The following is a 26,215-nucleotide window of genomic DNA, read 5'->3' on the forward strand; positions in this document are numbered from 1 at the left end:
TGAAGAAAAATATAATTCCCTTTAATAGGTTTATTGATCCGGTCCCTATATAGTAGACAACTTAAATCCTATTTAGATTATGTTCCGTACAACAGACGAAAATGTTTTTTTTGTTTTAAGATGGAAATAAGACTCGTTGATTTTGCAGGAGAGACGAGTGAAAGAGTTCAGTTTGAATGTGGTGTGTTTCATCACAAAAGCTTTTGTCTCGTAATAATAGATATATCATTTTCCCCTTATAAATTGTTTTGTTTTAATTTTTAAAAGTATCACATAACTTTTGAGAATAAGATAGCATTTTAGTTAGTTCATTTAATTATCTCTACTCCACTTCTCACGTATTTTTCTTAAATCAAACAATAAATTATATCATTTTATTTATATTATATTTTTCTCTTCTTAAATTATCTTTCTTTCTATTTTCATTTATTTTATTTTATTTATATTATATTTTTCTCTTCTTAAATTATCTTTCTTTCTATTTTCATTTATTTTATTTCTCTCTTTTAAATCAGCCACTACATTAGAGAGTAGTAAACCCAAAAGGCAAAAATCTTGCCCAAAGTTGACAGGTATGTGTACAACTTTTTTTTTTTTTTTTATTAATAGTAAAATCATTGTCTAAGAACTTACATTGTGTTATGCCATTTTTTGTTTCCTTTTCATGAATTTCGACGTGAATGATTGATGCTACAATTTTTTTTAGTAATGGTAGATATACACTTGGTGTTGTATTAGAGTTTCAGATGCAAGATTTGTCGTTGAAGATAAGATAATATCAAAGATTTACAAATAATTTCATATCACATCCACATATTTTCAGACTTTTGATTTTATTGAACAAAAATTATGTGAAATAAAAAACTTTATTGAACAATGACTTTAAGCTAAACGATATCTTAATTTTCAAATTGTCTTTGAAACATGTATAAAAAAATTGTCTTTGAAACTTTTTTTAACTTTTAAAATAACTTAGAAGTATAAAAAAAGTAAGTAAATTACCACTTTAATAACAATTAATCACAATAGAAATATATTAATGTTTGCATAAGTTTTTTTTAATAAATACTTGTAGAAAAAGAAAATAAGAAAAATTAAAATGAGCTTTTCTCATAAAGTAATATCAGCTCATAAGTTATTTTTAGCTTATAAAAAATATTTTATTTTTTATTCTTATATTCTCTTATAGATATATTTATAGAAAAATTTATTCAAACAATACCTACAACTCTAAATGGACTTTAAACACAATGCAAAAATTATTGTCGGGAAATTTAACTTAATTAGTTAAATAATGTATGTGAATTGTTATTAATTTTTTATATTTAAGTTTGATTCACACGGACAAAAAAAGCTCACTATTATTACTTAAAACCAATTTTTACTTATCCATGTTTCAACTTTTTGAAGGAAAAAATAGTTTATGGCTGGGCCAACTTGATTGGAAGAGGATTAGTTGGAGAAGAAATAGAAATCACATATACTTCTTAGTTGTTTTTTCCCAATACATTTGTAAACAATTAATCCATTTAACTACTTCTGTCAGTTTTAATTATGAAAAATAACTAATAAGACACGAGTGATATTATATAATTTCTTATTCTATAAAATAAATATCAAATCTAAAAATGACTGTATTTAATATCTTGAAAATTAATAATTAATAATTAATAATTAAAATAGTTTACAAGAAAATTTAAAATTGTCTATATTTTAATATAATGTTTTTATTGATTAATTTTTACTAATTATAAAAATATGTAAACTTTATGTCTTTTTAGAAAAACTTAACTCATAATTTTTTGTTTTGGTTAGTAAAAACAAAAACGTTAAAAAGAGTGAGGTAATCCAACAAGAAGAGGGGAAAGCAAGAGTAGTGACAGAGAGAGGCGAGGATCGTTCACATAAAACATCGACAGAGATCGACGAGGAAAAGCTAAGCCTAACAATGTGGAGCTCCAAAACGACATTGATGTTTGGCGTCGCAGCCATTGCTCTGATGATGTTTCTCTCATCTGCTTCAGCGGACGACGTCGTTGCACTCACAGAGGAAACCTTCGAAAACGAGGTTGGCAAGGATCGCGCCGCTCTCGTCGAGTTTTACGCTCCCTGGTACGCGCGAATCGTGATTCTCTCATCTCACGCGCGTCCATTTCATTATTTCCATTACTATGAATTATGAAATGCAAATTATTTTTTTTTTCGTTTCAGGTGTGGACACTGTAAAAGGCTTGCACCGGAGTACGAACAGCTCGGAACGACTTTTAAGAAAACGAAGTCCGTTTTGATTGCCAAGGTTGGTTGGTCACCGTCGTTTTTTTTTAATGAGATTTAATTTATTTTAGGACCAAAAGTATATTTATATTTTTAGGATCTTTTGACAGGTGGATTGTGATGAACAGAAAAGTGTTTGTAGTAAATATGGGGTATCTGGTTACCCTACCATTCAATGGTTTCCTAAGGGATCTCTAGAGCCTAAAAAGTGAGCACTTTCTTTGCTCATTTCCTTTACTTTCACACTTTTTTTTTACCATAGAAAATGTTAGAAATATTCCTGTTCTTAACTTGTAGCTGTTCATTGCATCTGATATCCACATTTGACTGAATTCTCTAGGTATGAAGGTGCACGTACTGCAGAAGCCCTTGCGGCGTTTGTGAACATTGAAGCAGGTGTTTATCTTGTACTTCCTATTTGTATGATGTCAATATGTGTGTTTTAAAACAAGTTTGTGACTTTAGTATATTTTGAATTATTTATTTTAATTTAGTGAGGAGATTTGAAGAGTATCAATAAACATGCATTCCCTGGAATGTTGGACTTATAAATGCTTTTTCAATAATGTTGAAGAGAAGGTTTTATTTTTTTTGTGCTCATGTTGGGAAAGCTAACCTGCATCCCTATGCATCTATTTATAACTAATTGATTTTGGTGCATTCATGCATTTCTTCTTGCTCGTTCTTCAAATTATTATCCAATATCATCACTTTTGAGTCATTTTTACCAAAAATATGTCCTTAGAACTTCTCTAGCATTTTTAGTGTTTCTCACTTCTTCTAACATTTCTTTGCATAATATTAAGTTGATTTGGCATGGACATCAAATATCTTGTTAATGCAGGTACAAATGTGAAGATAGCTTCTGTTCCATCCAGTGTGGTAGTTCTCTCTCCAGATAACTTTGATGAGGTTGTCTTGGATGAAACAAAAGATGTTCTGGTGGAATTCTATGCACCATGGTAAGTATAGATTAAACCATAGAGATCTGTCAAAACTTTATTATATAGTTAGATTTTTTTTTTCATTTTCGTTTTTTTAATATTGTCCTTGATAAATTTAATTGTGTCTTCCAGGTGCGGTCATTGCAAGGCCCTTGCCCCTGTAAGGCTGTTCTTCAGTCCTTGGACTTCTATTATAGCTTATGGTTATTGTAGAGTTTCACCTGTTTGTAACTATGTCAAGGTCTATCCTTTTAGAGTTTATACTGTTTCTTCAGATTTATGAGAAGGTTGCTGCAGCATTTAACCTGGATAAAGATGTAGTTATGGCCAATGTTGATGCTGACAAGTATAAAGATTTGGCTGAGAAGTGAGTACAGTGACATTTTGATTTATCTTCTATTTAAACTAGGTGGATATCATATTTAAGAAATGCATGTGCCTAATTTAGAAAATTTTCCAATACAGATATGGTGTTAGTGGCTATCCTACACTGAAGTTTTTCCCAAAGAGCAACAAAGCTGGTGAAGATTATAATGGTGGCCGTGATTTGGATGATTTTGTAGCATTCATCAATGAGAAATGTGGCACCTACCGTGATGGGAAGGGACAGCTTACTTCTAAGGTTAGTCAAACAACATATGTTTATAGAAACCATAATTATATACTTCATATCTGAATGGTTGAATTATTCTTGCTGTGTAGGCTGGTATAATAGCATCTCTGGATGACTTGGTGAAGGAGTTTGTGAGTGCTGACAGTAATGAGAAGAAGGCAGTATATTCCCGGCTTGAGGAGGAAGTTAAGAAGCTTAAAGGTTCTTCTGCCAGGTTTGAACGGTTTTATGGTTCTGTTATGTTATGGTTTGCTTAGGTTTTATTTTGAATTGTGTTGTGAGGCCCTAACTGTTTACCCACATGTTTATCTTCAATATATAAATATTTATTTGTATGATTTTCTGATATGTCCTTTTTGTTTGTACCAGACATGGCGACCTCTACTTAAAACTTGCTAAGAAGGGTATAGAAAAAGGTGCAGACTATGCAAAGAATGAAATTCAACGTCTTGAGCGCATGCTTGAGAAGGTAATTCATCACATTTTCTTGTTAAATATCATAAATGTATCTGAGACTAATACGATCATAAGATCATTTGAAAAGTGCATATCATCATGTCAGATTTATTGGACTGTGGTTCCACTCCATGGGATGCGAGGTCCCATGTCCACTGACATAAAAACATGAAGCAACCGCCTAAAAAATAATATAGTTGTGTTAATTTCAGTATTTTTCTATTGAATAACATGCAATTTTTTTAATTACAGATCAAACCTTATTATGATTACAAGTTTCTGGTTATGTCATCCTTATGTATTTTGCTCTTTAATTCTGTTGAACCAACAAGAAACTATATACTGCGTAGCAATAAGATGATGATTTTTTTGGTTGAACTTTCTACAACTCACTATATTTTTTAAATAAGATGCTTGGGACCAAAGTCGTTCCTTTAGATTTATGAATATCAAATTAAACATACCAAGCTGGTCTCTTATAGGTACTCAATTTTCTTGATTTCAATTTGTCAAATGCTAATTACATTTTCAATCTACAATGAATGAATGTATCCTTTCATTGTACCGTGCTACTTGTGATGATGTATGCAAATGATGGCACTGTTCTCGTGATTTTTGTTTATTGAAAGGTTTAGTTAAGGGTCTGATGGTTTCATAACATTCTAAGCAATCAATTAGCACAAGTTAAAAAGCTTTCATTTTTCACATAGTAAATTTGGATTACTCGTCCGGTCCATCTTTGAATTTTTCTGTCTTATGATGCAGTCAATCAGCCCAGCAAAAGCAGATGAATTCACTCTCAAGAAGAACATCTTATCTACCTTTGCTTGATCTTCCTGTGATAGAAGAGTCATTTCTTTCAGTTCTGCGGGGATATGTGATTTGTAATTCCTGAGTTTCTAGGTGTTATCACCCTAGTTTTCTTGATGACCATTTCCTATAAATATGCAGTCTTACACGCACATTTTTGCACTGATCATGTACTAAGTCGTAAACTAAAGCAAATGTTCATCTGAGAAATCATACTAAACCTATATTGACTTCAGGTTCAGGTTTAATTTAGAGATTGTTATCGCCTTTTCTTGTCATTTATGATTCCGTTGAGCTGTATTCATTGCAAGCAATGCAGTGTGAAAAGTTTAGTGGATCTCCTTCGATCGGGCAACAATTACAATCCCACATGTACCAAAAACTCTGTATATTTGCCCAAATCTTGTTCGCAACATTTCTTTCTATAAAGAACTACCAATCACGGGGACAAAATTAAGCATGTGTTTGGATTAACTTTCAATTTTACCAAAATCAAGTTGAAGGCTAAAGGAAAAAAAATAGTTACTTCAAGCTTTTCAATTTTTCAAAATGATTTTGAGGGTCAAAATTGATTTTAAGAAGTATATCCAAACACACTGTAAAAACAAGTGGATAGCTCAGTAAAATTTATACTATCTAGTAATAGATGCAGCAACTGTTGAATTTTGTGTTCTTATAATGCAACAACAAATTTTGGCCACCATAGATGTTTCCCTCGGGTGAGTGCGGGCTTCCAATATATAGTTGCATACAATTTGTTATTTATGTCGGGTTAAAAATTACCATTGCAGTTGCATTTGAATTCCATCAAGTTCATGCTGCAATATCTCTCCTAAAAGTTTCAACTAGAGATTGTTGCATTTGCTAAAATTTTGGCAGAATTGATTTTTATAGAATTAATTTTAGATAATCAAAATGTGCATTTAATTCCAGTCACAATTTACATTAAAATGTGGTAAGGTGTGTGAGATTGATTCTCAATGCTAATCAAATGCGTGATTATTCATTTTTGCTGAGTTTCAGAAGTTCCAAAAAAGATTGTTTAAATAAAATGAAAAATAAAATTCTGCAAAAAAAAAAAAAAAAACGCAACAATGACATTTTTATAATACTGGATTCATTTCCTTTTCCCCCACTATTTTTTGGGGCTGGGGAGCTTTGAGGGCTACCTCTCTTATTTGGTTGGTACCATTATCCTCATCATTTTGTCTTTGTTTGCACAAATACAGTAATTACAAGTAAAGTTACGTATATTGGGACATGGCTAGGGCCTAGTAGCACCTGGCCCTGGGGTGAGGAGAAACTCACATGCTGCCCATCTCATCTCATCCAATCCCAAATCCCAATCATAATGAACTAGTATAGTACGGTACCATGTTTTTAGTGATGTTTCTATAAGGTGGAGGCCCCCCACCTTATCATGCTACTATGATATAATTGAAGATCACGCTCCACTTTCCCCTATTGCCTGCATACAGACAAAAAGAGAGCTACTACCATAATCTCGATACAGTCCGTGTTTTGCGACACTAACCCCATTTTTGCCCAAACAAAAAGTTATAATAGGATTTAAATATATATATATATATTTTTAGCCATTATGATTTATTTTAAAACATGAATAAAGACTAAACTATATACACTTTTTAAAAGTATAAGAACTTAAACTAATATTTAAGTGAATTAAAGACAAAAATATTTAAACATTCCCAAATATAAAAAAAGGGAGGTGGGCAAAATAGTAAAATGAGCGTGGAGGCACTGGCAGAATACAAGAATCCTAGGTATGGTACAGGTAAGGCTGGTAGCGGTAGGCCATTCAAAGGAAACGTCAAGATGAACAGATAGGTTTAGGTTTAGGTTATGAACAGTTGTTTAGGTGGGTGGCACGTTTTCTCACCTGGATATTCGACAATGTATAGTAGACGTAACGTTGGACAATGAGAGCATACCGGATTTGGAATAGTACAAAGTTGGCAAAATCAGTGCAATCAGCAAATTAGAACCCATGAAGATTAGATAGGATTTTCATATATTGAATTCAAAACACGAATTCTGATTTAAACACCACCTTAATAACAATTTTGTTAACACGCTAATCTGATCTCAAATAATTAAAAAAATAAATTTTTTTGTTAAAAATATTTAGTAGATAAAAAAGCTTATTTTTAGTAAACAGAAAATACTTTTAAACATTTTCCTCAACTCCTGGACGTAATTAACTCAAAATTGTTCAATATAATAAAAGTTAGACAGGAAAACGTGGTTAGATTTTGCTACAACTATTGGGTTTTGAAGGAACTAAAATTTGAACGTCACTAGCTTATCAAGGACTTTTCAGGAAAAAAAAAAGAAAAAAGAAAAGGAAGCTTATGAAGGACTTGGGCCCGACCTCATTGACTTTCATATCTAAGTTATTGACTACCATGAAAAATCTTCCAATCAGTCAATAATCCTTAGTAGTTAATCTAATAGTAATTGACAGTACTAGCAGTAGGTAAAGTTAACGTTATAACTACAGTTTATCTTCACTCTCACTTTTTCCTACTAATATGTTTGAATAACAAAACTGAGTGCACCAAACATCAGAATGGTAACAAAAAAAAATATATTAATAAATAAAAAACAATATAGAAGCAACTGAAATATATACTACTACATCTGTTAGTGTTTACTCATTATATGGGTTCCATTCTAAGTTATTGGCAATTGATTATGAAATAATCTAAATCTACTTTACGTCCACATCTTAAGAAGCACGTTGTCGCACATAGGTTTGCAACCTCTTATTTTTAACTGAACGCAATAGAATTAGGTCAAATATCATAAGGCCATAATAATTATAGTGTTACATGCAAACACACCTTATATGCCCCCCACCCGAACCAGATAATCCTATATAGAACTAGACAAGGGGCAAACTTGGCCATCTCATCTGTTTGCCCAATTCCGAGTCCCGACAGATACACAATTTACATAAGCAACAAAAAGTTTAGGACACGAAAGATGCCAACAAACACCAAGCATCTTTCCATTGTGGGTCTGCTTAGAGCTAGACTAGAAACATCTTTCAACTGTTCCTCTGTATGTAATCGTCCCCTTTTGTTATATTTTACTTTCAATAAATAAATTCGGAATCCCTTCACGTTATTATTAAATTAAATACTTAATACTAGCTTAGTGTAACGCTTCTCTTTCTCTTGTGATAGATAGATGGCAGAACTACACGCTGTAAGCATATCCTTAGGCCTGATTTAGCCACAAAAATAAAAGAAAATAAAATGCAAGTTGTTTTTCTGAAGTGCTGAGAAGATATCAAAAATAGAAATGGCTGGTGTGAATATAAACTCGATCGAGTGGAGTAGCCTTAAAATACCATTGTACACTGTTTATGAGCATATCTACAAGGACTATAAGGAAGGAAGGAAGATAGAATATATATCGTAAAGCTTCCAAAACGATAGAAGAAACATCAATAACAACAACGATGATATTTTCTATACATTTTTTTTATAATTAAGAGGAAATAAAATTTTAGCTGGAAGAGACAGGGTTTAAGGCTCTAGCAAAGCCACTCATGGCACCATAACCTTTGGAACTAAATCCCAAGCACCCAAGCAAGCCCTGCCTATAAGGCAAAAAGGTTTTTCTTCTCAACTCCTCCGCTTGCGCACGGTTGGCTTTATAATGCAACTCGTGCGGCGACGACGCCGGCACGCGCCTCTTCCCGACGCCGTTAGTGGGCTTTCCGGCGACCTTCTTGGGCTTCTGCGGCCCATTTCCCTTCTTTTCCTTGGCGGCGGGGGAAAAGGAAATAGTGGACCAGAACTTGTTATTACTCCTTCCCTCGCTTTTGCTTCTTAGAAAATCCCTCAAGAAAACCCACCTCTTGGAACTCCTTCCACTTCCGCTCGAAACGGAAGGGGTCACGTTTTCCTTCTTGTCTGTTTTTTCCTCGTTCTCCGTCCACTCTAACGGCGTGTTCCTAAGAGGTGAGAGGGATCTGGTCCTTCTGCGGAGTGACTTGTCTCGCAGCCTCAGATCTCTACCTCGTACCTCGTTTTCTTCTTCCTCTTCTTCTTCTTCTTCGAGGTCCAGCAAGGGAGCTAAGACTTGTGGCCGCTCCAAGTGGGTCGAGAGCTTCATGGGACGGATCTGACCGTTCAAGAACAACTCGTCGGCCGAGCTCATCGAACCCGAACCAGTCAACCCGGACGAACCGAACCGGGCCGAGAACTCAAAATCGCAACAAGAGTTTTTTTCCAAGGAAGACCAAGAGGGTGAGTGTGAGTAAGTGGAAGCGGCGGATATAGTGAAGTGCATTGGACTGGCAGGAGCACTGTAGAAGAAGCCGGCTCCGGCGGCAGAGATGGGTTCCCGGCCGGGACTGGAAGGGGCGCTGACGTAGGGAGTGGAGCAGGTGCTGTCGATGTCTTCGAAGAGGGGAGTGTCTGGGTTTTCGGTTACGCCATAATTGTTCGGGGTTTGGAGCTCCATTATTCTGCTCTCTTGTCCCGAGAGAGAGAGAGAGAGAGAAAGGGGAAGGTGCAAAGCCTGCAACTGCAACTGCAACAAGTGCAGAAAAATTACGATGACAAGAAATAAATACTATAACAATATTAACAGAAGTTGCCCCTTCCACTCTTGTTTTATATCCTTCAATGCCATTGAGGAAAAACTCACTTAATTGATTAGAAATTGAGTAAATACTGTACATACATGGCTTAGGAATTAAGGCTATCAATAACTTGTAAATATTTTTCTCTTACTAATATATTAAGGTGCCTTTTAAAAATAAGATGCATTGATTTTAATGAATTTTTTTTAGTTAGGTGTTAATTAAAAGTCTTATATTTTCTAGTAAAAAAAATATTATGAGTTTCATGTCCGTCACAGTGGAGAATCTTTCAAATGTAATAGTTTAACTATGCACTAGTTTAGGTAAGAAGATTGACATTAGAAAGAGGTCTAAGTCACATACGTGGCATGTAAGGTCCTCTAATCCCTTAGTTTCTTAGTTCTGACTAGGTATTACTATTTTAATACAATAAAATAGTCTTGGATCACTTCAATCCGAGAATAAAAATAATTTATAAACATTTTTAAATATAGCGATTTTAACTTTATACAGTAGACATAAATTAAAAATTATGAAAGTTTAACTTGATTAATTAAATAATTTATGATAATTATTATAAATATATTTATGAGTTATTGTAAACTTTTTTATACTTAAGTTTGATTCCCATGAATAATAAAAAAAGACATAAGGTGAAAATAAAATATAAACTATTATTATACCCGTTAATAATGGAAATTATCTCATTTGGTATATATATTTTTTAAACAATTTTATCTTTCATTAATTTTTTTATAACAACTATCCCATTACTTTTTAGTTTGTTACTTCTTTTTCTTACCTTTTTTTAACTTCTAAATCTTTATTTATTTATTTATTTATTTAAAATGCATAGAGAGACATCAAGTGCTTCTCTTCCCTTAGTTATAATAACTATCTTTTAAAATGGTATTGATAATAATTTTATAATTTTTATTTAATCAATAATCTAAAATTTAGGAAATTATTGTCAATCAAACTACTTTTTAGAATTTTCAGTTCCTGTTTATTTATTTATTGGTATTCCTATTCTCCACGTTAGCTAGCCCATGTTTTTATGTTAAGTGTTTGTTTCTGAGTTTTATTTTTTATTCAACCACTTCTCGTAATTAGCTACTTAGTGCAAACTACAAATAGCTAGATGAGAAGCGAAGTGGAATTTTTAGTTCATTAATTGATTTTGGACTCTAACCAACAACAAATATGTTTATGATGTTGACTTTGATGTTGATGCATCCTCTATTATATATTTTTCTTCTTCTGTGGAGTGAAGTAATATGAATATAAAATAGATCAAAATTGAGATAAGTCAACTCTGCGATTATCATCCTTTCCTGAAGTTGTTCATAAGTGAGGAATTAACAACTACTATTATAGTTGATTTATAAACAGGAAAATTCTCAATTTTATCCGCCAAGATTATATGTATTGACGTATTAGAATTGAAAAAAATATTAATTATTAAATTAGTTCGTTAAAAATTAAATTATTACAACATATACTTCCTAAAGTTAACTCCTTAAAATGAATTTTTTCAAATTAATTCTGGACTTAGAATTGTGCATACATAATTCTGGAATAAGTAATGTATATTTAGGATTACTTTTTCCGAAATTATGCAGAGAATTATGTGTGCATACTTTTGGAATGGACAATCTGAAAGTGTCCAATTTTTATTATTATTTTGGATTATCCAATCTGCAATTTTAACCAGACTTGTAAAAAAAAATATTGAAACTTATCTCGGAACAGTTACTTCAATGCAAAGCAACGTAAAGTGACCCATGGAGATGGAGGACACCTATGATGGCAGAAGCAACTCTGGTGATGGAGGAAAACTGCGGTGGCGGAGGGCCTAGGCTTTCCAGACGTAGGTTCCAATGTTCCATGGAGGACAATAAGGGATATTTGAAAAAAGGAGGTGGAGATAGCAAAATGAGGTGTTGGAAGCATTTGCTCAAATGTGTACTAATTTCATTCACAATTTCTCTTTTCTAAATACTAAGCGTAACAAGCCCAAAAGAAACAAAAATAAACCTCGGACCTTATTGTCCTGTTAACAACTACACCAGCCGAATCCGAATCAAACTTAAACTGTGAAGAAATAAAGGATGGAAGAAACTCAAACAAATGAAATTCCAAAATTTAATTGTATTAGTATGTTTATTATTTTATGTGCAAGCTTTAGATAATTTCAAAATATTGAAGGCACGGCGAGAATGTTAGCTTTCTTGATTTTTTATTTGTCTTATGTATATATTTTTGGTACAAATTTGTTTTTCGTGTATAGTTATTGACTTTCTATGTTTCTAAAATATTAAATTTTAATTTTCAAAAATTGTGTTCATTAACATTTAAATAGAAAATATATTTCAGTAACATTTATTATTATTTATTTATTTATAAATCTTATTATCTTTTAATAAATTTTTATTTAAAATTATAAAATAAAAAAAATATTACATTTTTTTCAAAATTATTAATAAATTTATCAATTAGTTTTTTAAACACAAATAAAATGTCCTTTTCAATTTTGTTTAGAGTTGTATATGTTATAAATTTTTTGAATTTAAATAAATTAGTTTCTTGTGTTTCTCTCCTTTTTTCTCACTAAAGAGAAGAAAAAAGAAATCCAACTATGGTGACTACAACTCGTTCAAGATAATTTAATCTTACTATTTTTCCATTGAGCAATGAGTGGTTTTGAGAAGAGGAAAGCGAGAGATCAAGGTGTATAAGTAACAACGATGTGATCATGATACAACTTGTTGACACAAAGAAATAACGAAGAAGCCACGTGCTATGTTGTTATAGCCTGTTACACATAATTATGGCATACGAGGCTTGTTGACATTGTACATCACACAATGAAACTCATACCAATATACGAGAAAACGTGGATACCCTATTTCCCATCCTCACTCTATTCCACTCAATACAAACATCAAAGTGTAGAAGAACTACTCTCTCTCGCCCAAGAGAAGCCATGTGCCAAGTGCTCCAATTGGTCCATCTACGGTGTCATTTTCGATCAAAATAAAATCGTACCCTTCATATGCTTAATAATGTCTTGAGGCCAAGTGAGCCATGGGCCCATTTGGAAACATGATATGTTGGTTGGTTAGTCCTACTTTAATTTTGTCTTTCACTTGCTGTGGCATTATGTAGAGGGTATAAAGAGAAATAGTTTGTTCACGCCATTCACAATAGGTGTGAAGGAGTGTAAACAAATAGAACTATTCAGAGGAAATTATTAAGTGAATTTGATGTTGCCTAATTCAATTCAGATATTTCCATACATATAAGAATTGGGGAGTATACAACCATAAACTTGAGGCCTAGCAACAAATTATGGCCACAATAACTAGTTAGAAACAAGACCACTTGAATTGAATCCCCAGGTAATTGAAATTACACGCGTTGATATAAAAGAACATAGTACATATAACATGAGAGATGCAGCTTTGATCCCATACTAACACATATCTTGCTCGCTGGAGTACATTCGTTTAAGGTTTAGAATTGATCCATGAATATCATCTTATATTCACAGTCTTTACCATTTATATATAACTAACTCCACTACATTTCCCATGCACCCCACGACATTGTATTTCTTTGTTCTCAAATACTTTGAATCCAGTATCAAACTATCAATCTTTTCAAATAATTAAGAGTGTAAATACTTCAACAAGCCATCTGTACTGTACCTTGTAAAAGGATAGACAATTGAGAAACACACGCAAGTAGCAACTGAAAAGGGAATTCAACTGAAGGGGATTTTTCAATGCAATAACTAGACTCACCATTCAACAGGAATTCAACTGGTCAAAATTTCTAAAAATATTACTGTAAAATGTAAAAACACTGAAGGGGATTTGATCGAATTATGTTCTACGGCCACTTTCGCGTTTCTTTTTAATAATTTCAATGATATACATTGTAAAAAATGGAAGCCACTTAGGGAGGGGTTTAGACAAGTAACAAATCAGAAACCAATTCATTAACCAAATAAGACATAATGTCCCCCTCAACCTCTAAACCCTCTTCAAATGCTTCAACATCAAAGTCAAGCCATTTCCCACATCCAGAGCTCATGTCCTTGGTGACAAGCTCATCCACCATTGTCTCTTCCATGCTTCTAATACCCAGCAACTCCTTGTACAGTTCCTCTGCCATCCAGCTCTTCCTCTGAACTGACATCACCCATCCAGGCCATGCTTTGCACGTTCCAACAAAAGCTTGCTTACATCTCAACTCTAGGAACTCACTCGCACAGTCAAATATAGCCTTCCTTTCAAGCTTAGAGTAATCTTCTCCGAAGTTTTCTGTTCCATAAATCTGATTCTCCAACAGATCAAAGACATTGGGCATTATGAGTGTACTAGTTTGACCCGTGACAAATTCTTCTGCCGTAAACTCTGCATTGCAAAGAATATCATGTACATATTCAAGTACTGTGTTCCTTGATCTTTTAAAATCAACCGAATTTGATGTTCTACTTATTTGTTTGATGGCCATATTTCCACCCCCCAATGGTGAAGAGCTTTGCTCTGACCCTTTCACCTCACTTTCAAGTGATACAGATTCACTTATCTGGGTAAAACTAGATACTTCTTCATCTTGTGTGGAAGAATAAACTGTGCTGCCTGAAAAGAGGAAGGGAAAAAACTGATGTGCATTACAACTTTATAGATAAGTGCATTTATGCTGAGGGAATGCAACAAATTGTTTCTATGACCCAACATTGATGAATGACAAATATATAAATAATTTGTAATACACATTCACAACATAAAGGATGTTTGACATTTTATTCTAAAAATAATAATAATAAAAGACTCCAAAATTATACAGAATATTTCAGAATTGAAGAATAATTCCACACCATCAGCAAAGGTCATTCAAGAGTTACCCACTTCCCCACAAAAAGCAAAAACAATGCCTCAATTCTTTGAAAGCTTGATGAAATTTCTTGCCAAAAAGTAATAGCTAGACAGCATGAGATGTTTTTCTTTTTTTTATTGTAACAAATTTTGCTCACCAGCAGTAAAAAGAAAAAGAATAAAACATTACCATATGCACTGTCTTCACTATCCAAGTAACTTTCGCTGACAAAAGGAGTTTCAAAACCTGCAACAGCAGTGGAATGCCAACAAACTAGATCATTTCCACTTTCACTGTTGCTGCTACAGCTAGGATCTTCACTTACTTCTGATGTCTGCACAAGTGAATGAATACAAAGATAAGCAAATGGATTCTTCTAAGTTCAAAGATTATTGGAAATTGCAAATAACCTAATTTGTAAAATCAGATTCTATAAATTATGCTAGGACCATCTCAAACAAATCACTGGAAATTTGTAATCTGCATCCCAAACACTCCTTTTCTCAACCTCAACATATTCTCTTGACTAATGGATTGCAGGTAGTAAATGAGATGCTATATCAACAATTAATACTTGAACAGAAAACCATAATAGACAAAGCTGAAAACACAATGAAATGAGATACCAGCAGTTGCCGATTCATGTTAAGCACTGGGTCATCACTTGAACAATAATGAGAGTTATGCATGCTATCCAGTTTATCACTAGACAGGTCACTGCAAAAGCTTTTGTCTTGTTCCTTAGGCGTGTTGCTTGACACACTGGGAACTTGATCTTGCACACTAGATCTCAAACCAGTAGAAGACCCTTCTGTGGCCAAGGTACATTGAGGTAAGTTAATTCTAGATGTCAATTCTTGCAGCTTTTTGTCCAACAGGACACTTAAAGCATCACTATCTATCATAGGTTGCCCTGGCGGAGATAATGATAATTTTTTGGGATAAAGATTATCACTATGCCCAATAGAGTTGACATCAATTCTATTTCTGGTTCCCATCACTTGCTCAGTAGAGGATGATGACTCAGGCATACTTCTCCTCAAGGGAGATGTAAATGTAAATGAAATAACATCCTTGCTTTCTTTCATGTTAAATGCATCCTGATCAAAACTTCCATCAGTCGTAAAATTGCATTTAATGGACTTACTTCCAAAATTATTTACTTCATCAGGACCTCTTGCCTCATGAACATCTCTGCTAATCTTTTTCTTCTGGGAAATACTCACTGCTTTGGATCTTGGAAACTGCTTTTGGTTGTCAGTTGCCCTACTGCTTGACCTTTTAGGTTGAATATTTGCAGTTTTAGCACCCTTGTTCATTGTCTTCCTTATTCCAGAAGTTTCTGGAGATGAAGCTCGTGTTGTTGGCTTATTGGAATCTATTGTTGAAGTTAATTTACCCTTGGCAGCCATGCTATTTTGCTTTTGATTATTCTGCCCAAGCACATTGCTATTCCGGCTTGAGCAAGGTCTCTGCTGCATAGCTTTTTGTTTACTTGGTTTCTGGCTCCTTGAGAGTTGATTTGACTTTATGTCATTCTTCTCTCTCTGTTTCATGCATTTCCTATCACCATTTGAAATCAATGTATCTCTACTATGAGCATTGTTTTTGGCTTGTATTGTAAGTGAAACTGATTTTCCTTTACTGGCTGAATGGCAAGAACTATTTTTTTCTAAAACTCTTGAACCCTTGAATGCTGAAGTGCATTTATACAAATTACTGCTCCTCTCACTAAGCTTGCCATTTGCAGGATAGGAATTGCTCAGATTCTCGAGCTTTCCAGGCATGGATATATATTGTGCAGCTTCAAATCTCTCTTTCAAATTGAGAATTCTCAAGGGAACAGATGAAGGCTCGGTTAATGCTGTTCTATTCCTAAAATATGGCCGAGGGCTTGCCTCAATTATCTTAGCAGCTGCCTCCATTACATGAGCTGCATTCTTTGGTGGCAGAATACTAGGACTCTTGATAGGAGACAACAGTTTATTGTGAGTAACTGGAATGGGTTTAGCTGACTTTGGAGGCAACATTTCAGTTTGAAATCTCTTTATTGGAAGGTTTTCCACTTTTCGTGCCCTTGATTCCATGGCTTCCAAAGAAGACTTCTCTGGCTTAAGCAGTGTGTTTATGTAGTCTGCAGGGAAAAAGTCATCCACTGAGTGAAGAGCACCCTCATTACAATGTGAAGCTCCATGAGATTTAGAGCCATACAATGAAGTACAGGAGAGCTCAGTGGCTGCTGCAGCTGGCAATGAATCCAGACCCATGAGTCTCGCTACTAACCCAGGGGCTTTACTCCCACATCCTTCATCACTACAAATTGAGAGGGTACTGTCAAAATCACAACTTTGAATGTTACTTGGACTTGCTCCAATTTCATCCACCTTTTTCTGAAACAATTGCAAGAAAACAAAAAGCAAATTAATATCAAATAATCAAAATACATAAAGGTCCTGTTTGGATAAATTTCTTCACAAGTACTTATACACTTAATTTTTTAGGAGCTTTCTCATCTAACTTCTCCAAAAACTGAGGTGCATAAGTTAATTTAAACTTATTATGAGAAAAGCCCAATTTATTTTTCCTTCTTATTTTCTTCTCCTATAACTACTTACAGAGAAGTTTATCCAAACAGGACATTTAAAGTGTAAAAATTAAAACAAGCAGAGTACAAAAAGTGGAAGAAATTCACACCCTAGTGAGCCGTGACTTCGGTAAGTTCTCCACATTTTCCTTCCCTTGCTTTGAAACCTCTACATTATTGCAACAGAAACATTTAAAATAGGCACATAAGAGAGCAACAAAAGCTCTGAAGAAGAATATTCATTATTTATTCAATAGGAGGACAAGGCAAGCAAGCATTGACAACAAAGATGAACATTAACATTACCAGGATCGTTCCAAACCAACTTCTTTCGAGATTTGGTGTTCCAATCAAAGAAGCTAAGGAAGCTTCCCTTGGAACGTTTTTTCTCCGTCTCCATTTCTCGTTTTTCTATCACAGGCAAAACACAACAACATCACCAACCCACAAAGTGAACAATTTTTTCACAATTAGGTTCTCTCAACGCCAAAACCCAACTCTCTAATCCCACAAACAATAAACATTTTGAATGAAACGAGCGACAAAAGAACAGTTAATCGAAATCTTACCAGACTTCAGAGCCCCATTTTCAAAATGAAAGAGCTCCTTGTTGCACGAGAATCAGAAAGCACAATTGCGTTGAAAGTAACAATTTTTGAGTTATTTTCATAGACCCATTATCCAGTGCACATACTTTTTGGTATTAATAAAACAATTTCTGAAAAGGGGCAACACAACTTTTAGTTGCTCTGCCTCTCTATTCCTCCGAGAAAACAATTAAAGCATGGAAATACAAAGAAGATCTGAGAGTAGAGTGTGAGAGTGAGAGTGAGATACAAGAAAAGTGGGAGAAAAATGAAAAATCTACGATTGTTGAGAGAGCGAAAGGGAGGGGCGTGTCTGTGTTGTGTCACTTGGGTTGGGTCTTCGTGGAGGGATCAAATTAAAAACAAATAATGGAGGGATAAAAAGGTTTTGCTTCGGTTTTTATCCAAGAGAATAATTATGAAATAATTGCCTTTTTTAATTCTCATGAAAACTGATTTTTATTTACGTCTAAAAAAAACTGAAAAGAATAAAATTTTTAAATAAATCAAACCAAACCCTCCGGAGAGTGTACTCCATACAAGTGTATTTCAATTTTCAAAGATAAATAAGTCACCTTCTATCTTATTTAACTAAGTAACTTTTTTGTTTAATTGATAAATAACTTTATTTAATTAATTTGTACTATATTTTTAATTAGGTTAAATTAGTTTTTTGTGTTTTAATTTATTTTTTAGATTCAATTTAGTCCTTTAATTTTTTGGGTTCAATTTGATCTCTAATTTTTTAAATCGATTAAACTTATTCTTTAATTTAAGTCGTAAGAAATTACATTTTATTACAATTCAAGATCATCACTAATTAATTTTAAACTGTTATAAAATATATATATTTTTTTAAAAAAATGATTTGATTTTAAAAATTAAATAACCAAATTAAAAAAAAAATAGAACATCAAATTGAATCGATTTTATAAATTATAAAACTAAATTGAATAAAAAAAAGTTAAAAAATCAAATTGAATCTAAATAGTTACTTAGAAGATAAAAAAACTAATTTATCCTTTTGATTATTCTTTCATAAAATGTTTAAACTTATGAGCTTTTGTTTTTATGTTTATCCTTGTAGTCTTATTAGAATTCTTTATTTATTATTTTATGTTTAAAACTCTTTCATTCTCATTCTCACTAAATATTATTTTTTATAGCATAAATCATCCAAATTATAATATAACTCATTTGTAATATCTCATTCAATTTAATAAAAATATTTAAAAATGAGAATAAAATCAAAACATTATTATCCTAATTTTTAAGAAGATAAATGATATAAAATTATACTTATATATAATTACCAAAATTTGAGTTATGGTGAATTAATTAAACGTATTTTTATACACTTGTACAATTATCATATCAGTTGGTTCAGTCTATGTAGTTTTACCAAGAATTTTAAATTTAATCACCTAATATATAAACTTTTTAACATCTTGCTTTAAATTAATTTTATAATTCGGCTCGAAATATCTGTGGTTTAGATTATTTTTTTGTAATTTTGAATTAATTTTGCCAAACACAATAATATACCCATTGACATCAGCCTATGCCTAATGATGGGGTGGGGTACTAACATAACCTGAGAAACATATTTGATTTATTTATATTTTGAATAATCATTCTTTAAAATGGTTGCAATAAAATGGTAGCATTAGAGGGATTGCATTGCGTGTTATGCCAGTATATTCTTATAACTGCATCTTTATGATTTCGTAAATCTAAGATTAGATTCGTATTTCATATTTAATCTCTGTTGACTACGATATGATCTTATTTAAGTCAATTAAACAGTTGGCAAAGTGCATGTGATCACTCATTTACGAATAATGCTTCTAAAAATGTATGTTTTTTCAGAGATCACGACTGTTCTTCACATGAAATAATTTTGGTCGAGTTAAAGTAGGATTAATATAGATTAAAATTTACTTTTTGAGTATTTAAAAAATACGCTTGTTTTAAAGTAAGAGTATACTTAATTTTCAATTACATTTAGAAGTGTATTGTAATTTTAATTTACTTTATTTAAATTTTAAAATAAAAATATATTTATTTGCTCGCTTTGAATGCTAGCTTGTTTATATAGAACCTTTTTTTGTCCATGTAATTTGTAAAAAAATATTTTAGTTCTTGTACTTACCATCCAATGTTTTTGTTTCTAAACTTTCAATAATTATTCAACTTAAATAATAAATCATTAAACTTAAAAATAAAAATAATATGTAATACTCGCTTTCAAGTTTCAAGGATTAAACTAAAAAAAAAAGTGTTGTCGTTGAACAAACACATAGAAGGCTACAGGAGAGCGTAATGGTGTTGAAGTTTCACATAAGTTTAAAACTACATTGTTGTATATGTATATGTTAATCCTAAAAATTGCACTTATCCCTAGAAAGAAATATATTTTTAAATCAATAAAGAAATTTTCAGTAAATGATTCTATTAACAAATAAATATTTAAAAATGAGACATAGAATACCTTCTTGATTCTGAGTTCTTTTTAAACAAACAAAAAAGTCCACAATTTTCAATTTATTAGATAATTATCTAATACTTAATGCATATAATAAGATGATTTCTTAGACAACTTGATAATAGTGTTTTCGATTTAAAAATTACTTTTATAATAGTTTTGATTTCGATACTAATTCTAAAAGTAACAAGAAGTCGATATTGAAAAAAATGAAAATTAAAAAAAAAATAAAAGGTTTAGAAAGATACACTAAAGTAAAGTAACAAGAATTCATAAAAGATGAAAATTGAATACATAAATGACAACCTTTTGAACCTATAGCCAAATTTCGATGGTAGGTGATAACGACTAAATATGAGTTATTTTTTATAATAAAAATATATTGAAAATATCTTTAAAAATATTTATTTAGCAGTAATTTTTTGCTTAAATATTATGAATTAATATTTTTCTTATTTATGACTTACAAATATAAAAAGAGGAATTGAAAGTAAAAAAGATCCAAAAAATATAAAAAATATGAATAAGGAAAATTTTTAGCATCAGACCCAAAGGAAATTCTTTCTTCTCTTTCATCATTTTCTATTCCACTTTTCCATTCCTTCTCATCCATCAGCTCCTATATCCTCTTTTTTTAGTATAAGGTCCCTTATGGTTATGAGAGGCTAAACCTTTAGTTAGGATCTGACAGACCTAAAAAGTTAAAAGATGGATTGTGCACTTCATATTTATCAATGCAAACAGGAGTTTTCTTTCCTATTATCATTTCTTACTTTTAATTTCATGCATCATTCATTCTTACATCATCTTTGAGGTTAGATGCTCAACAAAGGATAATCCTTAATCGAAATACAAAGAAGGTCTTGATAAAATCATTGCTAGACATAGAGTGATTGCATTATGCTTATGCATCAAAACAAACCTATAGAATTAGAACTTTATGAATTTTATCTATTGATTCTTTGCAAAAATACTTGGGAGATTGATAGGTAAAATAGGTTTGTCATCTTGAGATATCAATGACAAGTATTCTAATAGATATGGATAAGATAAATTCAAAAAATCGAAAATAATACATCTGACGCAAATAAGACATGTTAGGTCCCAACATTATCACCTTTTGAATTTATCTTTATCTTTATCTTTTATTTTTTATCTTTTACATTTCTTTTCTTATCTTTTTTTATCTTCTATTTTTTATCTTTATCTATTGTTTTAATTTCTATTTATCTATTATGAAAATTGTGTGTTTGATTCATTAATTGTGTGTTTGATTTAGTGATAGAAAATTAATCATGATAAATTTTTACCATAAAAGTAACTATTTGTTACTTCTCATTCTCCAAATTATAGTTATTAATTTGGTTTTAAAAAAAAGAAATTATGGTCAGTTGAATTTGTCACAAATCCAAACACGCACATACTAACATTTTTAGACAATTAAATTTGGGCTTGTCCAATATTTTCCTTTGTGGTCGATTTCTTTGTTATCTTTGCTAGGGAGTTTATTGATGACATAACTTTGAAAAATTATATTTGGACACCCTTGAGACGTAGACATTTGGAAGGATAGAAAAAGAAAAAAAATAAATGATGGATATATTTGATAGTATGATGTGATAAGAAACTAAAATAAATAAAGAAAAATGAAGTGCAAACATGATGTTTACTCCTTATAAAACAAAAAGGAGAAGTGCAAGCATGATGTTCACCCCTTACAAAACAAAAAGACCCCACAACAATTACGCCCCCTGCCATAATTCAGCATGTAAAATAATTGGACATCTCATTCCAACCTTTGGTAGCCTATTCCAAAAATTTAGATGGGGCAGGGGCACCAACTAGTCCCAATATAATGTTCCTATAGATGTGCACCACCAATAATTGTATCAACAGAAGATGAAGATGCTATTCCTAGAAGGCCAATAATATCGACAAGCTAAATTTTGACCTATGGAAGGCCAGCAATAAGCTAAAAAAGCTGCCAATAATATCAAGAGAAACTGAGAAAGTAATATACATATGTTTTTCAATATCATCAATGCCCTCGCTTGAAAAATCTCGGGGTCATTGATATTAATTAGTCAGATTAATTTCCTGAAACATCAATATCAATAAAGTACATTAATATTGAATGTCAAAATCAGACAGGTTAAATATATATACATATATCATCATCATCATGAGGTGTAAGGGATCATATTGAAGGAAGAGAAGCTGAAAATTAAGCAAATTAATTGGAAGAGCTAATTCAAAAAGGAGGGAATGTACATAAAGAGAACACATGCATGCATACAAGCAAGAACATGTAAATTTGTATTTCATCATTCGAAACCATATATGGTAGAGTCCACCATATCTCTTAGTAACAAATATAAATGCACAAAGATAAAGAATAATTATCTCCTTCATTTCGTTTCATTACACCTTTACTCAATATGTACGTAGATCCAGTGGAGGACCTACATTGTTTTGAGGGTGTGTACTTACACTTTTTATTTTTTAAAATTCATCAAATTTGTAAATAAAATTTTATATTTTTATATTTTATTTTATTTATTTTTATATAATTGAACCCACTTATTTTATTTTTTATAATTTGCACCCATTGACTTAGGGTCTTGGATTCGCCACTATCCTAGAGGCTGCTAACGATCTTGATGCATTTGATCTTCAACCAGCGAAACCCTTTCTTGACAGAATGCTTGAGTTTGCCTTCCGCTGCGTAAAATTTGTATTTAGCCACTCTACGCCTTCTCTTTCTTTCGGCCTCATTCCACCGCCAAGTGTTCTTTGGCTTGGTCACTGCCATTTGTGGGCCATAACATTCTCGAGATGATGCTAATTCATTGGAATACAAAGCTGATGGAGGAGTAGTGGTGCTCCTGGCAACCCACATGCACATTTTGTTGTTGTTGTTGTTCATGCTCTTCACATTCACCTCGTGTAGATAGGAGCAGGATCGAGCGTAATGGTGTTGGATCCCCTCCATCTCTATATGATGGGTATATAACCTTATATATATTTCTCCCTTCTGATCAATATACTCACACTATATATGTGCCCCTTTTTTTCTTTCTTAAAGAAAATAATGTTTTTGTTTTTCAATTACCTCTTTTCTCTCTCTTCACAAGGAAGAGGGAGGAAGAGAGATATTGAAATTCAAAAACTGCAAGGATGTTTTTATATATATAGGGAAAGTATGAAACAGATCAGGTTGAAGGGTGAAACATCTCTCAAGCCTGGAATGAGCGCGGAAAGGAACGTTTAACGTCATGATTGTCACCAAGTCATGCATGCTATATTTTCTGTTTTAACCTACTTAACCGTAATACGCGCCGACGGTAAATTTTTGCCCTTAATAACCCACCACCCTCCACTAATTATGGAACATATAACCCGTCCACAACTGGCGTATTTTCTACTGTTAGTTTTTTCTTTTCTATTACTCATTTGTATCAATTTAGTATGTTACTGTAATTACGTTTTAATTAATCCTGACACCTAAAAATTACTCGTTAAAAATAATTAGTACTTGAAAAATTGCAAACTTGCTTGAAAAAGCTAGCCATAGTTTGAACGACGGTTCCTCAACATAACTTAATCAAGTCAGAATTCGATAATTAGTGGCAACAAAAAATACATGTAGAAATTAAATTTAAACTAGTAGGAACAAGGACAATAAAAGATCATAATTAATTAAGATCGAATACAAGGATAGCCAGTTGAATGCGTTGAAATTAATTAATTACCTCGTATCACCTGATGGGCAGCATATGCTGTAAATTAATTAAAAGAGCAGTGCTTTGGTTAATGAGCTTTTACGTACAAATGGTAGTGGCCGAGAGGGGAAGTGTGCTTCTCTAAGGAGGAGTGCAAGAGGAAAAAAAATTGCTAGTTAATTTTAATTTCATAAAAAAAATATAAAAAATGACAGATTAATAACTAATAAAAAATGAATTTTAATTTATGAAAAATTCATTTCATTTTTCTTACATGTATTTGTAAAAAAAAACTTATGTATAATTTATAGGCTTCAGATGTCATATTTATTTTGTATTATAAGTCTCATTGCAAGCCCCGTGAAACACTGCGACCTCACGTTATATTGAAACATCACAACAGCTAGGAAAAAAATTGTGCAATGTATGAGAAGCCTTACCCAGTTAAGGAGCTAGTACAAACTACACAGAAAGCCTTAATATTAATTCCAAGCATGTCAATTTGTATCTCGTCCAATAAAACTGCGGCAGCTACAATAAGTACTAAATTCCTCATGAAAAATCATTCAGCCTTTCCTTTCTTCTACGTGCCACCACACAACATTCAACCGCGCCGCTCAATTTGAAAAACTTAAACCCCTGTTGGCTGTTGCTATCCCAGTTTTTAGCCTAGCTTTTTAACACTCTTACCTAACTTTGAATTACACGAATTGTTCCAAATCACAAATTCATTCTCCATAAATCATAATTATCCCTAATATACATGAAAACGTGTGTCACATCTATGATGTATCCGTTTTGCGTCCAAAGATAACCTTACATTAATTAATCTTGACTTTCTAAACGCTATATATGAGACCGTACTAACAATTAAGTGCAACGTTTTTTAAGTGCGAATTCATCGCCACATGGTTCATTATATATCTTCCATGTGAGTGTTACTCATCTTTCACGTCTCTCCCTAATTGACATCCAATTAATCACGAGCAAACTTCACTGGGCATGACAACGGTGTCTATTCTTGTCAATTAAAGCAATTATGAAATCAGTTTAATTAAGTATGCTAAGGAGAATTTTATCAGCTAATTAAGTTCCATTGCCGTACTCTTATATGCACAGTTATGCTGGGAAGAGATTCCGTTTGTTAATTCTGACCTTATAAATCAAGCAGCGAATTAACTCAAAGAAGAGCATGCATGGAGAAATATGATGGAAACCTAATGTTCTGTGAACATCAAAATGGGACAAAAAAAAGTTGTCTTATTTTTCATTTAACATGAGCATGGAGTATTTTGATCATATGAAAAAAAATGAAAGACATAAATAATATATATATATATATATTACTCAGAGGAAAGGTCATTTGTGGTGCAAAGTATTTTCTAGGAAATTAGGATTGGGATAACTAGCTCTCTTGGCCGTGCTTTCCGCATAGGTTTTTCAAGAATTTTGACAATATCAACCGGACACTCTGTTAAAATAAAATAAAATGGCCTAAAGATGTTGAGGTTCATCTTCCGAATAGTAAGAACTACGAAATTTTCAAATATGGGGAGACTTAAACTCAAAATTTCTAGATGTCCTAGTTCGTGTTTGTTTCGTCATTTCTCGATCGAACGTGTTCTCTTTACTCGCAAACATACTAATTAATATCTACGTTGACATTAGAGACCGAAAGCCAAGGGAAATTTCAGTTGAAATGCAGCTGTGTGTTTTCGGAATTTACTTCTTTATTTATTTATTTAATAGTTGACTTAATAATTCACTTGCAACTTTTATAGGAAGAAATAAGGACGTGAATAATCAGCTTAGCTTGGTTTCAAGATTGAAAAGGAATAAATCAATTAAAATATATTTATTCAACTTATTTTGGTTTTATATTTAACTAAATTATAACCTTATAAAAAAATGAGTTTGGTGATTTCGTTTCATATATTTATTTTATTAAAAAAAATCAAATTTGAGATTTTGGTGATTAGTTGGGATAATTATTCCCTTTAAACAAAAAAAAACATCATATTTTGTATAAATAAAATCTTTTTTAGAAGAAAACTTATATGGTTGTATATTACATTGTGCACCTAAATAAATAAATAAATAAATAATTGAACCATTGACCGTGTGGATCGACAAATATTGATTATTTGATCTTAATTAGTAATTTTGAATTTAAGTTTGAAACATATAGTTATGTTTAATATTCAGATGTAGAGTTTGTTGCCCATATTATTTTTA

The 26,215-nt window shown here is 32.1% G+C and overlaps 3 protein-coding genes across 3 annotated transcripts; 1 reads left to right on the top strand and 2 right to left on the bottom strand.

Annotated features, from left to right (window-relative positions):
• Nucleotides 1–1,841: 1,841 nt before the first annotated feature.
• LOC114407550 (probable protein disulfide-isomerase A6) lies at nucleotides 1,842–5,375 on the top strand. The gene is made up of 11 exons (XM_028370689.1): nucleotides 1,842–2,112; nucleotides 2,212–2,296; nucleotides 2,385–2,482; nucleotides 2,615–2,670; nucleotides 3,119–3,236; nucleotides 3,351–3,378; nucleotides 3,494–3,585; nucleotides 3,684–3,840; nucleotides 3,921–4,045; nucleotides 4,201–4,300; nucleotides 5,053–5,375. The coding sequence occupies exons 1-11, from the start codon at nucleotides 1,949–1,951 to the stop codon at nucleotides 5,116–5,118; spliced, it is 1,089 nt and encodes a 362-aa protein (XP_028226490.1). The 5' UTR covers nucleotides 1,842–1,948; the 3' UTR covers nucleotides 5,119–5,375.
• A 3,056-nt stretch (nucleotides 5,376–8,431) lies between these two features.
• On the bottom strand, nucleotides 8,432–9,759 carry LOC114407551. Its single transcript, XM_028370690.1, has one exon. The coding sequence runs from the start codon at nucleotides 9,592–9,594 to the stop codon at nucleotides 8,632–8,634; it is 963 nt and encodes a 320-aa protein (XP_028226491.1). The 5' UTR covers nucleotides 9,595–9,759; the 3' UTR covers nucleotides 8,432–8,631.
• A 3,721-nt stretch (nucleotides 9,760–13,480) lies between these two features.
• Nucleotides 13,481–18,128, bottom strand: LOC114407553. Its single transcript, XM_028370691.1, has 6 exons — nucleotides 17,756–18,128; nucleotides 17,493–17,597; nucleotides 17,297–17,355; nucleotides 15,229–16,992; nucleotides 14,792–14,936; nucleotides 13,481–14,364 (listed from the first exon to the last, which is right to left on the bottom strand). The coding sequence occupies exons 2-6, from the start codon at nucleotides 17,584–17,586 to the stop codon at nucleotides 13,688–13,690; spliced, it is 2,739 nt and encodes a 912-aa protein (XP_028226492.1). The 5' UTR covers nucleotides 17,587–17,597; nucleotides 17,756–18,128; the 3' UTR covers nucleotides 13,481–13,687.
• Nucleotides 18,129–26,215: the final 8,087 nt, after the last annotated feature.

Source organism: Glycine soja, chromosome 3, assembly GCF_004193775.1.
Source record: "Glycine soja cultivar W05 chromosome 3, ASM419377v2, whole genome shotgun sequence".
Lineage (NCBI taxonomy): Eukaryota > Viridiplantae > Streptophyta > Magnoliopsida > Fabales > Fabaceae > Glycine > Glycine soja.

Excerpts from the sequence above, each read along its gene's own strand:
- LOC114407550 (XM_028370689.1), top strand. The coding sequence starts at position 1,949 with ATGTGGAGCTCCAAAACGACATTGATGTTTGGCGTCGCAGCCATTGCT. Across the intron at positions 3,586-3,683 it reads TATAAAGATTTGGCTGAGAA|ATATGGTGTTAGTGGCTATC; the intron begins GTGAGTACAGTG and ends TTTCCAATACAG. Across the intron at positions 3,841-3,920 it reads AGGGACAGCTTACTTCTAAG|GCTGGTATAATAGCATCTCT; the intron begins GTTAGTCAAACA and ends CTTGCTGTGTAG.
- LOC114407551 (XM_028370690.1), bottom strand. The coding sequence starts at position 9,594 with ATGGAGCTCCAAACCCCGAACAATTATGGCGTAACCGAAAACCCAGAC.
- LOC114407553 (XM_028370691.1), bottom strand. The coding sequence starts at position 17,586 with ATGGAGACGGAGAAAAAACGTTCCAAGGGAAGCTTCCTTAGCTTCTTT. Across the intron at positions 17,356-17,492 it reads GTTGGTTTGGAACGATCCTG|AGGTTTCAAAGCAAGGGAAG; the intron begins GTAATGTTAATG and ends GCAATAATGTAG. Across the intron at positions 14,365-14,791 it reads TAGTGAAGACAGTGCATATG|GCAGCACAGTTTATTCTTCC; the intron begins GTAATGTTTTAT and ends TCCTCTTTTCAG.